The sequence below is a fragment of the Artemia franciscana genome, unplaced genomic scaffold (assembly GCF_032884065.1).
Source record: "Artemia franciscana unplaced genomic scaffold, ASM3288406v1 Scaffold_2900, whole genome shotgun sequence".
NCBI classification, from domain to species: Eukaryota; Metazoa; Arthropoda; class Branchiopoda; order Anostraca; family Artemiidae; genus Artemia; species Artemia franciscana.
The window spans coordinates 1-14,624 of NW_027063636.1; the positions used below are offsets into that span (position 1 = coordinate 1).

Sequence of the window (14,624 nt, forward strand, 5' to 3'; positions counted from 1 at the left end):
AGAAGAAGATCTACTGAAGATGGCGGTAAAACAGCACGAATAAAAAAGCGTAACGGTACCACCATCGAAGTAGATAACCAGTGGGTTGTTCCATATTCCCCATTATTATCAAAAACATTTAATGCACACATAAACGTTGAATACTGTAACTCCGTAAAGGCAATCAAATACATATGTAAATACGTCAACAAAGGCAGTGACATGGCAGTTTTTGGCTTGCAGCCCGAAATCAAAGATTTCGACGAAATCGTACAATATCAGGCTGGAAGATACATAAGCAGTAATGAAGCTGTTTGGCGAATTCTTTCATTTCCGATACATGAACGTAGTCAAGCTGTTGTTCACTTAGCGGTACATTTACAGAATGGTCAACGTTTTTATTTCACGGAAACCAACGTGCAACAAAGAGCCCTGAATCCACCGGATACAACATTAACAGCTTTTTTTTCGCTTTGCCAAAATGATTCTTTTGCAAAAAAAACTGGTGTATACTGAATTGCCTTCGTATTACACGTGGAATACCAAAAATAAAGTATTTGAACGTCGAAAACAGGGTAAGTCAGTCGACGGCCAACCTATCATCTTCAAAGATACCACGATAGGAAGACTCTACACCGTTCACCCCAATCAACATGAATGCTTCTTTCTACGCCTGCTTTTGGTGAATGTACCCGGTCCGACATCCTTTGAGTATTTGAGAACTGTAAACGGTACTATACATAACACTTACCGTAGTGCATGCCAAGCTCTGAATTTATTGGAGAATGACCAACACTGGGATAACTGCATCAATGACGCGTGCGAAACGTCAACCCCAAGTCAAATTCGTGCATTGTTTGGCATCATTTTAACAACTTGCTCTCCATCAGCTCCTACAGAGTTATGGGAAAAATATAAGTCAAAAATGTCCGAAGATATACTCCATCGAAAACAGTTAGAGACGTCAGATATGACTTTTGATTTTACATCAGAAATTTATAACTACACTTTAGTTATTATAGAAGATTTGTGCGTACGTATGGCAAACAAATCTCTTCAGGATTTGGGAATGCCTTCACCTAACCGCTGCTGTTTCGACATGTGTAGAATTGGATCGTGAACAAAGTTACAGTACGAGTGATCTATTGTCGTATGTACAAAATAACATTTTCAAGTTAACGTCGGAATAAAAAGACATTTATGATACGATAATGCATTGTGTCGATAACGACGTTGGAGAAATTTTATTTTTGGATGCGCCAGGAGGTACTGGTAAAATGTTTGTGATAAAACTGATTCTGGCATCAATTTGATCAAAAAATGATATAGCGTTGGCAATTGCGTCGTCCGGAATAGCCGCAACATTGCTGCCTGGTGGAAGAACTGCTCATTCCGCTTTGAAATTGCCTCTGAATTTGCATTCTACAGAAACTCCCACGTGCAATATTTCCAAATCATCTGGGATGGGTAAAGTATTGCAGCAATGCAAACTTATTATTTGGGATGAGTGCACAATGGCACACAAAAAATCGCTCGAGGCTCTGGATCAATGCTTGAAAGATTTGAGAGGGAAGTCGAAAGCCTTTGGCAGCACATTAATATTGCTTGCGGGAGATTTCAGGCAAACATTACTTATAATACCTAGATCTACTCCTGCAGACGAAATGAATGTTTGCCTGAAAAATTCTAATTTATGGGCACACGTAAAAATATTAAAATTAACTACAAATATGCGTATCCGATTGCAAAACGATGACTCTGGTAAAACATTTTCAGATCAATTGCTGGCAATTGGAAACGGAAAGCTCCCAGTAGACTCAATTTCAGGACGTATACAACTACCTGCTGATTTCTGTAATTTAGTGACATCCAAAAATGAATTGATTGAAAAAGTATTTCCGAATATTCTAAAGAATTATAAAAATAATAAATGGCTAAGTGAAAGAGCGATTCTCGCACCCAAAAATATAGACGTCCACGAAATCAACAATATTGTTTTGACCAAGATTCGAGACCAGGCAGTCCTTTACAAGTCAGTCGACACAGTTTTGGAACCAAATGAAGCGGTTAATTATCCATCTGAATTTTTAAATTCCATAGATCTTTCAGGGTTTCCACCACACGTGCTACAACTAAAAATAGGCGTACCAATAATACTTTAAAGAAATATAAACCCACCAAAGCTTTGCAATGGCACGCGACTTGCCGTAAAAAATACAATGGAAAACCTAATAGAGGCCACAATCTTGACAGGGCCTTTTGAGGGTGAGGCTGTTCTTATTCCTCGCATTCCCATGATTCCAACGGGTCTGCCTTTTCAATTTAAAAGATTACAATTCCCAATTCGATTAGCATTTGCAATCACCATTAACAAAGCTCAAGGTCAATCATTAGAAAAATGTGGTATAGATCTTAATACTGATTGTTTTTCCCATGGACAATTGTACGTTGCATGTTCGAGGGTCGGTAAACCTGACAATCTATTTATATGCAGCGACAATTGGACAGCGAAGAATGTTGTATATTCGCAAGTTTTACGCAGTTAATTTGTATTGTATCTATCTATCTATCTATCTATATAAAAACGAGTTGTGCGTATGCATGCTTGTTTGTTTGTAAAAAGAGCGTGTGCATATGACGTCATTATTAGTACATACGGCTTTGTATATGCACAGACAATGGGAAAGCCAAGAATGTTGTATATTCGCAATTTTTACCTAGTTTGAAACACATATATAAATCTATCTATATTCACAGGTGGGACACAGGGACACAACTACAATGGCGCATAACTAATATGGCGCGTAACGACTTACGCGCGCGGGGGGGCTTGCGGGGCGCCAAGCGCCCCACCAACTAGGTGTTGGGGTGGCGCGAAGCGCCACCCCAACAGCTAGTATATATATATATATATATATATATATATATATATATATATATATATATATATATATATATATATATATAAATAAGTTGTGTGTCTGTCTGTCGACTGACGTCGTGTTTGTCCGCATATGACGTCTGAATTATTTTATCATATACCAATTCAAAAACGAATGTATTCAAGTCGAATTAGCTGAGTTGGTAAGGCGTTATGTTCCAGATTCTAGTTTCAAGAGGTTCTAGGTTCGAACCTTGTCTTTAGCCGGACCGGGTACACTCACCAAAAGCAGGCGGAGAAAGAAGCATTCATGTTGATTGGGGTGAATGGTGTAGAGTCTTCCTATCAGGGTATCTTTGAAGATGGTAGGTTGGCCGTCGGCTGATCTTAATACTGATTGTTTTTCCCATGGACAATTGTACGTTGCATGTTCGAGGGTCGGTAAACCTGACAATGTATTTATATGCAGCGACAATTGGACAGCGAAGAATGTTGTATATTCGCAAGTTTTACGCAGTTAATTTGTATTGTATCTATCTATCTATCTATCTATATAAAAACGAGTTGTGCGTATGCATGCTTGTTTGTTTGTAAAAAGAGCGTTTGCATATGACGTCATTATTAGTACATACGGCTTTGTATATTCACAGACAATGGGAAAGCCAAGAATGTTGTTTATTCGCAATTTTTACGTAGTTTGAAACACATATATAAATCTATCTATATTCACAGGTGGGACACAGGGACACAACTACAATGGCGTATAACTAATATGGCGCGTAACGACTTACGCGCGCGGGGGGGCTTGGGGGGCGCGAAGCGCCACCCCAAGAGCTAGTATATATATATATATATATATATATATATATATATATATATATATATATATATATATATATATATATATATATACATATATATATATATATATATATATATATATATATATATATATATATATATGTATATTATATATATATATATATATATATATATATATATATATATATATATATATATATATATATATATATATAAATAAGTTGTGTGTCTGTCTGTCGACTGACGTCGTGTTTGTCCGCATATGACGTCTGAATTATTTCATCATATACCAATTCAAAAACGAATGTATTCAAGTCGAATTAGCTGAGTTGGTAAGGCGTTATGTTCCAGATTCTAGTTTCAAGAGGTTCTAGGTTCGAACCTTGGCTTTAGCCGGGCCGGGTACACTCACCAAAAGCAGGCGGAGAAAGAAGCATTCATGTTGATTGGGGTGAATGGTGTAGAGTCTTCCTATCAGGGTATCTTTGAAGATGGTAGGTTGGCCGTCGGCTGACTTACCCTGTTTTCGAAGTTCAAATGATTTATTTTTAGTATTCCACGAGTAATACGAAGGCACTTCAGAATACAGCAGTTTTTTTGCAAAAGAATCATTTTGACATTACGAAAAGAAAGCAGTTAAAGTTGTATCTTGTGGATTCAGGGCTCTTTGTTGCACGTTGGTATCAGAAAATAAACACGTTGCCCGTTCATTAGATATACTGCTAAGTGAACAACAGCCGGACTTCGTCCATGTATCGGAAACGAAAGAAATCGCCAAACAGCTTCATTACTGCTTATGTATCTTCCAGCCTGATATTGTACAATTTTCATCGATATCACTGATTTCGGACTGCAAGCCAAAAACTGCCATGTCGCTGCCTTTGTTGACGTATTTACATATGTATTTGATTGATTTTACGGAGTTACAGTATTCGAAGTTTAAGTGTGCATTAAATGTTTTTGATAATAAAGGTGAATATGGAACAACCCACTGGTTATCTAATTCAATGGTGGTACCGTTATGCTTATTTATTATTGCTGTTTTACCGCCATCTTTAGTAGATCTTCTTCTATATAATGGGTATCCATCACTGCCGGTAATTGTGTTGGGTACTACAAGTCGAGGATATTGCTTTGTGGACCTTCTTTTGGCCATGCATGTTGATTTTGCATTCACTGCACCGCAAGGTCCATGTATCATATTTTTTACCACAATATCATATAAGCCCTTTTCGACATTTTTATCAGGTATTTCAGCGGAAATCACATCGTCAATCTCATTAGATGTAATTTTATCATGTAGCCAGATTAGTATATGTGCGTGTGGCAATCCTTGTTTTTACCAGTCCACTGAGAAATGCAACATTGCACAGACCCAAACACTTTAAGTTTTATTATGTAGTTAATCAGTGATTTCAACTTTTGCCGGAAGACAGGGGCCGCAATATGATGTCTATGAAACACCGATTGTCCTTGAAGAAAAAGCTGTTGTATCTAGTCCCAATATAGATTACATGTAAATGTAATAAATAAATCTGGACGACCATAGAGACGACCATACACAATTTTTTTGTAGTTTTTACCTTGTTTTAGTTTTTTTAGTTTTTTCTTTTTATTTTTTTTTTGTAGTTTCTCAGACTTAGAACCTGGAACATAACGCGTTACCAACTCAGCTACTCGGGTTTGAATACATTCGTTTTTGAATTGGTTGATGAAATAAATTATTTGTTTTTAGTTTTTCTTTCTTTTTTTTAGTTTTTTTTTGTAGTTTTTACCTTTTTTAGTTTTTTTTCTTCTTTTGGATTCAGGGTTGAACCTCTCAGATCTACAACCTGAAACATAACGCTCTACCAATATTAGTTACGCGCCATTGTAGTTGTGTCCCTGTGTCTTTTAGTTTTATTATTGGTTTTTACCCCTTTTTTTTTAGCTTTTTTAGTTTTTTTCTTTTTTCTTTTTAGTCTTTTTTCTTTTTCAGTTTTTAGTTTTTTAGTTTTTTTATTAGTTTTTAGTTTTTCTTTCGTTTTAGTTTTTTTCGTTTTTGCCTTTTTTTTTAGTTTTTTTAGGTATTAGTTTTGTAGTTCTTACGTTTTTTTAGTTTTTTTTCTTTTTTAGTTTTTAGTTTTTTAACTTTTATTAGTTTTTTTTTAGTATTTTAGCTTTTTTAGTTTTTTGAGTTATTTTCCTTTTTAGTTTTTTTGTAGTTTTTACCTTTTTTAGTTTTTTTCTTCTTTTGTATTCAAGGTTCGAACCTGGAATCTCTCGAATCTAGAACCTGGAACATACCACGTTACCAACTCAGCTACATCAGCTTGTATACTTTCGTTTTTGAATTGGTATATGATGAAATAATTCAGACGTCATATGCGGACAGACAGACAGACAGACATAACCCACAAACAACTTATTTTTATATATATAGATATATGTATATATATATATATATATATATATATATATATATATATATATATATATATATATATATATATATATATATATATATATACTAGCTGTTGGGGTGGCGCTTCGCGCCACCCCAACACCTAGTTGGTGGGGGCGCTTCGCGCCCCCCCCAAGCCCCCCCGCGCGCGTAAGTCGTTACGCGCCATAATAGTTACGCGCCATTGTAGTTGTGTCCCTATGTCCCACCTGTGAATATAGATATATATATATATATATATGGTTTTAACTACGTAAAACTTGCGAATATACAACATTCTTTGCTGTCCCATTGTCTTTGCATATAAATAGATTGTCAGGTTATCCCCCTGTTTCCCCCGGTGTCCCCGTTGTAGTTGTGTCCCTGTGTCCCGGTCGTCATTTATATTCCCTGTGTCCCGGGTCCCGGTCATCATTTGTATCCCGGTGTCCCGGTCTGTATATACATTCGTTTTTTAGTTTTGTTTTTCTCCTTTATTTTTTTCCTTTTTTTTTCTTTTTTAGCTTATTTAGATTTTTAGATTTTTTAGTTTTTTTTATTAGTTTTTAGTTTTTATTTCTTTTTAGTTTTTTTGTCCCGGTCGTCATTTATATCCCCCTGTTTCCCCCGGTGTCCCCGTTGTAGTTGTGTCCCTGTGTCCCGGTCGTTATTTATATTCCCTGTGTCCCGGTCGTCATTTGTATCCCGGTGTACCGGTCTGTATATACATTCGTTTTTTAGTTTTGTTTTTCTCCTTTATTTTTTTCCTTTTTTTTTTCTTTTTTAGTTTATTTAGATTTTTAGATTTTTTAGTTTTTTTATTAGTTTTTAGTTTTTTTTTCTTTTTAGTTTTTTTGTAGTTTTTACCTTCTTTTTAGTTTTGTTAATTTTTTTTTTTACTTGTGTCCTGGTCGTCATTTATACTCCCTGTGTCCCGGTGCTTTGTTGATTGCTAATCGAACATTCCTTTTGTCCTGGTCGCTTTCTCTTTGAGTGTCGTCATTTATTTTTTTCTTTTTTAGTTCTTTTAGTTTTTACCTTTTTTAGTTTTTTTTTAGTTTTTAGTTTTTTTAGTTTTTTACCTTTTTTTAGTTTTTTTAGTTTTTTAGCTTTTTTATTTTTTTTATTAGTTTTTAGTTTTTTTGTAGTTTTTGCCTTTTTTTTTAGTTTTTTGTCCTGGTCGCTTTCTCTTTGAGTGTCGTCATTTATTAGTTTTTTCCTTTTTTTTTTAGTTTTTTATTGGTTTTTACCTTTATTTTAGCTTATTTTTCAGTTTTTTCCTTTTTTTTAGTTTTTTTTTATTTTTTATTTTTTTTAGTTTTTTACCTTTTTTTAGTTTTTTTAGTTTTTTTAGTTTTTTAGCTTTTTTACTTTTTTTATTAGTTTTTAGTTTTTTTTTGTAGTTTTTGCCTTTTTTTAGTTTTTTCAGTTTTTTTTTTAGTTTTTTATTGGTTTTTACCTTTATAGTTTTTTTAGTTTTTTAGCTTTTTTATTTTTTTTTATTAGTTTTTAGTTTTTTTTGTAGTTTTTGCCTTTTTTTAGTTTTTTCAGTTTTGACGTCACCTAATCCAGTTTTTTCAGGTGACGTCACCTGACACATCCATCCACACATCCATCCACACATCCACAGACAGACAACTTATTTTTATATATATAGATATATGGTTTTAACTACGTAAAACTTGCGAATATACAACATTCTTTGCTGTCCCATTGTCTTTGCATATAAATAGATTGTCAGGTTTACCGACTCTTGAACATGCAACATATAATGGTCCATGGGAAAACAATCTGTATTCAGATCTATACCTCATGATTCTAATGATTGCCCTTGAGCTTTGTTGATGGTGATTGCTAATCGACCATTCCCTGTCCCGGTGTCCCGGTCGTCATTTACATCCCCCTGTTTCCCCCGGTGTCCCCGTTGTAGTTGTGTCCCTGTGTCCCGGTCGTCATTTATATTCCCTGTGTCCCGGGTCCCGGTCATCATTTGTATCCCGGTGTCCCGGTCTGTATATACATTCGTTTTTTAGTTTTGTTTTTCTCCTTTATTTTTTTCCTTTTTTTTTCTTTTTTAGCTTATTTAGATTTTTAGATTTTTTAGTTTTTTTTATTAGTTTTTAGTTTTTATTTCTTTTTAGTTTTTTTGTCCCGGTCGTCATTTATATCCCCCTGTTTCCCCCGGTGTCCCCGTTGTAGTTGTGTCCCTGTGTCCCGGTCGTTATTTATATTCCCTGTGTCCCGGTCGTCATTTGTATCCCGGTGTACCGGTCTGTATATACATTCGTTTTTTAGTTTTGTTTTTCTCCTTTATTTTTTTCCTTTTTTTTTCTTTTTTAGTTTATTTAGATTTTTAGATTTTTTAGTTTTTTTATTAGTTTTTAGTCTTTTTTTCTTTTTAGTTTTTTTTGTAGTTTTTACCTTCTTTTTAGTTTTGTTAATTTTTTTTTTTACTTGTGTCCTGGTCGTCATTTATACTCCCTGTGTCCCGGTGCTTTGTTGATTGCTAATCGAACATTCCTTTTGTCCTGGTCGCTTTCTCTTTGAGTGTCGTCATTTATTAGTTTTTTCCTTTTTTTTTTAGTTTTTTATTGGTTTTTACCTTTATTTTAGCTTATTTTTCAGTTTTTTCCTTTTTTTTAGTTTTTTTTTATTTTTTATTTTTTTTAGTTTTTTACCTTTTTTTAGTTTTTATAGTTTTTTTAGTTTTTTAGCTTTTTTACTTTTTTTATTAGTTTTTAGTTTTTTTTTGTAGTTTTTGCCTTTTTTTAGTTTTTTCAGTTTTTTTTTTAGTTTTTTATTGGTTTTTACCTTTATAGTTTTTTTAGTTTTTTAGCTTTTTTATTTTTTTTATTAGTTTTTAGTTTTTTTTGTAGTTTTTGCCTTTTTTTAGTTTTTTCAGTTTTGACGTCACCTGACACATCCATCCATCCATCCATCCATCCATCCATCCACAGACAACTTATTTTTATATATATAGATATATATATATATATATACATACTAGCTGTTGGGGTGGCGCTTCGCGCCACCCCAACACCTAGTTGGTGGGGCGCTTCGCGCCCCCCAAGCCCCCCCGTGCGCGTAAGTCGTTACGCGCCATATTAGTTATGCGCCATTGTAGTTGTGTCCCTGTGTCCCACCTGTGAATATAGATAGATTTATATATGTGTTTCAAACTAAGTAAAAATTGCGAATAAACAACATTCTTGGCTTTCCCATTGTCTGTGCATATACAAAGCCGTATGTACTAATAATGACGTCATATGCAAACGCTCTTTTTACAAACAAACAAACATGCATCCACACAATTCGTTTTTATATAGATAGATAGATAGATAGATACAATACAAATTAACTGCGTAAAACTTGCGAATATACAACATTCTTCGCTGTCCAATTGTCGCTGCATATAAATACATTGTCAGGTTTACCGACCCTCGAACATGCAACGTACAATTGTCCATGGGAAAAACAATCAGTATTAAGATCTATACCACATTTTTCTAATGATTGACCTTGAGCTTTGTTAATGGTGATTGCAAATACTAATCGAATTGGGAATTGCAATCTTTTAAATTGAAAAAGCAGATCCGTTGGAATCATGGGAATGCGAGGAATAAGAACAGCCTCACCCTCATAAGGCCCTGTCAAGATTGTGGCCTCTATTAGGTTTTCCATTATTTTTTTTACGGCAAGTCGCGTGCCATTGCAAAGCTTTGGTGGGTTGATATTTCTTAAAAGTGTTATTGGTACGCCTATTTTTAGTTGTAGCACGTGTGGTGGAAACCCTGAAGGATCTATGGAATTTAAAAATTCAGATGGATAATTAACCGCTTCATTTGGTTCCAAAACTGTGTCGACTGACTTGTAAAGGACTGCCTGGTCTCGAATCTTGGTCAAAACAATATTGTTGATTTCGTGGACGTCTATATTTTTGGGTGCGAGAATCGCTCTTTCACTTAGCCATTTATTATTTTTATAATTTTTTAGAATATTCGGAAATACTTTTTCAATCAATTCATTTTTGGACGTCACTAAATTACAGAAATCAGCAGGTAGTTGTATACGTCCTGAAATTCAGTCTACTGTTTGACCAGAGTCATCGTTTTGCAATCGGACACGCATATTTGTAGTTAATTTTGATATTTTTACGTGTGCCCATAAATTAGAATTTTTTAGACAAGCATTCATTTCGTCTGCAGGAGTTAAACTACGTAAAAATTGCGAATATACAACATTCTTGGCTTTCCCATTGTCTCTGCATATACAAAGCCGTATGTACTAATAATGACATCATATGCAAACGCTCTTTTTACAAACAAACAAACATGCATACACACAACTCGTTTTTATATAGATAGATAGATAGATAGATACAATACAAATTAACTGCGTAAAACTTGCGAATATACAACATTCTTCGCTGTCCAATTGTCGCTGCATATAAATAGATTGTCAGGTTTACCGACCCTCGAACATGCAATGTACAATTGTCCATGGGAAAAACAATCAGTATTAAGATCTATACCACATTTTTCTAATGATTGACCTTGAGCGTTGTTAATGGTGATTGCAAATGCTAATCGAATTGGGAATTGCAATCTTTTAAATTGAAAAGGCAGATCCGTTGGAATCATGGGAATGCGAGGAATAAGAACAGCCTCACCCTCAAAAGGCCCTGTCAAGATTGTGGCCTCTATTAGGTTTTCCATTGTTTTTTTTTACGGCAAGTCGAGTGCCATTGCAAAGCTTTGGTGGGTTGATATTTCTTAAAAGTATTATTGGTACGCCTATTTTTAGTTGTAGCACGTGTGGTGGAAACCCTGAAAGATCTATGGAATTTAAAAATTCAGATGGATAATTAACCGCTTCATTTGGTTCCAAAACTGTGTCGACTAACTTGTAAAGGACTGCCTGGTCTCGAATCTTGGTCAAAACAATATTGTTGATTTCGTGGACGTCTATATTTTTGGGTGCGAGAATCGCTCTTTCACTTAGCCATTTATTATTTTTATAATTTTTTAGAATATTCGGAAATACTTTTTCAATCAATTCATTTTTGGACGTCACTAAATTACAGAAATCAGCAGGTAGTTGTATACGTCCTGAAATTGAGTCTACTGGGAGCTTTCCGTTTCCAATTGTCAGCAATTGATCTAAAAATGTTTGACCAGAGTCATCGTTTTGCAATCGGACACACATATTTGTAGTTAATTTTAATATTTTTACGTGTGCCCATAAATTAGAATTTTTCAGGCAAGCATTCATTCGTCTTCAATGGCTCTGGTGGTGCAGCCAATAGAGGAAGTTTAACTTTTCCTGAGGCGCAACACATTCCCATTGTTTCACCATTGAATTTCAAGGCCTTGCAATAGGGACAAATTTTAGACATTGTCCCGATTTGAACACATCTACTCAAGCTATAATCATCGACTGGGTTGTACCTGAATGCCAGGCGATAACTTTCAGGTTGCTCTGATTCCTCGGCACGCTTTCTTTTCTTACTTTCTCTATCAGCAGCAAGCCTGATTTCTTGCTGTTCTTGTGATTCCTCGGCACGCTTTCTTTTCTTACTTTCTCTATCAGCAGCAAGCCTGATTTCTTGCTGTTCTTGTAATTCCTCGGCACGCCTTCTTTCTTCACTTTCTCTTTTAGCAGCAAGTCTGCTTCCGCGTTGCTCTGGTAGTTCCTCGGCACGCTTTCTGTTCTTTTTTTCTCTATCAGCCTCAAGCCTGTTTCCTTGCTGTTCTTTTGATTCCTCGGCACGCTTTCTGTTCTTTCTTTCTCTATCAGCCTCAAGCCTGTTTCCTTGCTGTTCTTTTGATTCCTCGGCACCTTGAACATGCAACATATAATTGTCCCTGGGAAAAACAATCCGTATTCAGGTCTATACCTCATGATTCTAATGAGCTTTGTTGATGGTGATTGCTAATCGAACATTCCCTGTGTCCCCGTCGTAATTTATATATCCCCCTGTGCCCCCCGGTGCTACCGGTGTAGTTGTGTCCCTGTGTCCCGGTCGTCATTTATATTCCCTGTGTCCCGGTGGTCATTTGTGTCCCGGTGCCCCAGTCTGTAATTTCTCTTTGTGTGTCCTGGTCGTCATCTATATTCCCTGTGTCCCGGTGTCCCGCTCGTAATTTGTGTCCCGGTGTCCCGGTCTGTATATACATTCGTTTCTGAATTGGTATATGACGAAAGAATTTTTTTTGATTTTTTTTTCTTTTTTTCTTTATAGATTTTTTTTTGGTTTTCATATTTATTTTAGCTTTTTTTATTTTTATTTTTATTTTTTTTTAGTTTTCTTTTTCTCCTTTATTTTTCAGTTTTTTTTTCCATTTTTTAGTTTTTTTTCTTTTATAGTTTTTAGTTTTTTTAGTTTTTTACCTTTTTTTATTTTTTTACATTTTTTTAGTTTTTTAGATTTTTTAGTTTTTTATTAGTTTTTAGTTTTTTACCTTTTTTTAGTTTTTTTTAGTTTTTTAGCTTTTTTACTTATTTTAGTTTTTTTTTCTTTTTAAATTTTTGTAGTTTTTACCTTTTTTAGTTTTTGTTTCCCCCAAAAAAACCCCAGCACCTATCAATCAAAATGCAAGAGTAGGCGTTACGTAATAGTTTTATATGACTGCCAATTATGTATCAAGGAAAAAGCCTCACTTTTGTCAACCCTTTTGTTGATTAAATCGAATAAAATCAAACTAATTTAAAACTTTTTCCCGTGCTTTTCTAGTTTAAATTAAAAAATCAATATTATTGCTCAAACGCCATAAATATTTTTGCACTTTGCATAATAATATTAGCCATTCTGTACAGATGTAATTATAGCTACTACTTTTTTTGCCCTACTTCAAAAGTTCCTGTCTTTTATGCTATATTTCCGTAGCAAAAAATCAATTTTTCATTTTAATTTACTTGAAAAGTAGATTAAAATAAAAAACTTAATTGAATATAACTAAGGATATTTATGTTAGTTGCAAAAATATCTATGGCGTCTGAGCAATCATATTAATTTTTAATTCATACTATAATACACCTGAACATTTTAAAATTAGTTTTGTTTTTCGTTCGATTTAATTAGCAAAAATTTTATTTCATTCACAAAAGTACAAAAGGCTCTTTTGTACAGACTTTAAATATACTTTTAAATTTTATAACTATCTCATAATTATTTTTAAAATTTATTCTGCAATTTATGTTACACTGAAAGGAAAGAATCTTTTTAACTAGAAAGTCGTTGAATCGAGGAGTCTACGTAAATGATAAAATATCTTGTACTTTCATCCGATTTTGTATAATAGATTTTCCACTTCGCTCAAGAAAGCTTTTGATATGAAGCAGGTAGAATGCAGATGGTAGGCCAAGAGGGTTAAAAAATTGAATATTTTTCGCCGTTTGAAATACAATAATAAATGGAATAAATTGCCATTAATAGTAAACGGAATATTGTGACGTTAGCTATAAAGATATCAGTGTATTTTAACAAATCTTTAGTTCAGAATCGCTAATGTTATTATGTAACTGCAACAATATTTAAGGCCTCTGAGGATGTGATTGACTCTTACTAGGTTGCGAGCTACGACTACAACCCGGATATCCTTTACCAGTCAGTCAAAAGAACTTTATTTTCAAGCTTAACACCCTTACAATTTCTATTCACCTTTCGAGCTGATTCATTACCCTTTCATCGCCCTGTTTCATTGATGCTTGAATTTCATGGATATAGAAATAGATCCTATCAATGCCCATATTGAGCTAAATAATTACCAAGTTTTTCAACTGTATTTGCAGCTTTAGGTGTCGGAAACTCCTGGTTATTATACAAAGCTATTATGTATAATTTTTTCAGCTTCATTGCATGAAGACTAGCTTTCCCCTTAGAAGCTCGAATAACATCATGGTCACTCGAAAGGTAAAAATATTTTGTTCCTCCCATTATAATACCGCTTTCAGCAAGAGCTTCCAAATCCTCGAATTTTGAGATAAACACTTTCAATTCAGCTGCAGTGGCAGGAAATGTCTTAGATTTTCCCCAAACTGTTCCGTCAGTACCAATAATAGCTCCATCTGAAATGCCTTTAGATAACAATTCACTTTCAACATAATTATTCCATGTAGACATCTTATAATTTTTACTAATTCGTGACGAGTTGAAGTCACGCGTTGAGTAGCAGGAACCTAACAAAAAACAAAACTAATTCTAAAATTTTTAGGTAATTTTCTATTTTGAAATAAAAACTAAAAATTATTGCTCGGACAACATAAATATTTTTGATGTTTACATAATAGCTTTAGTGGTTCTGGACTGAAAACTAAATATGCTAATCAAATTGGGATTGGGAATCTTTTAAGTTGAAAAGGCAGATTCATTGGAATCATGAGAATGCGAGGAATAAGAAAAGCCTCACCCTCAAAAGGCCCTGTCAAGATTGTTGCCTCTATTACGTTTCCCATTGTTTTTTTACGACAATTTGCGTGCCATTGCAAAGCTTTGGTGGTTTAATATTTCGTAACAGTATT

The 14,624-nt window shown here is 34.3% G+C and overlaps 1 protein-coding gene across 1 annotated transcript; it reads right to left on the bottom strand.

Moving 5' to 3' along the window:
- Positions 1-13,842: 13,842 nt before the first annotated feature.
- On the bottom strand, positions 13,843-14,226 carry LOC136043084 (profilin-like). The gene has a single exon (XM_065728009.1). The coding sequence runs from the start codon at positions 14,224-14,226 to the stop codon at positions 13,843-13,845; it is 384 nt and encodes a 127-aa protein (XP_065584081.1).
- Between the last annotated feature and the right edge of the window lie 398 nt (positions 14,227-14,624).

Coding starts and splice junctions, on each gene's coding strand:
- LOC136043084 (XM_065728009.1), bottom strand. CDS start 14,226: ATGTCTACATGGAATAATTATGTTGAAAGTGAATTGTTATCTAAAGGC.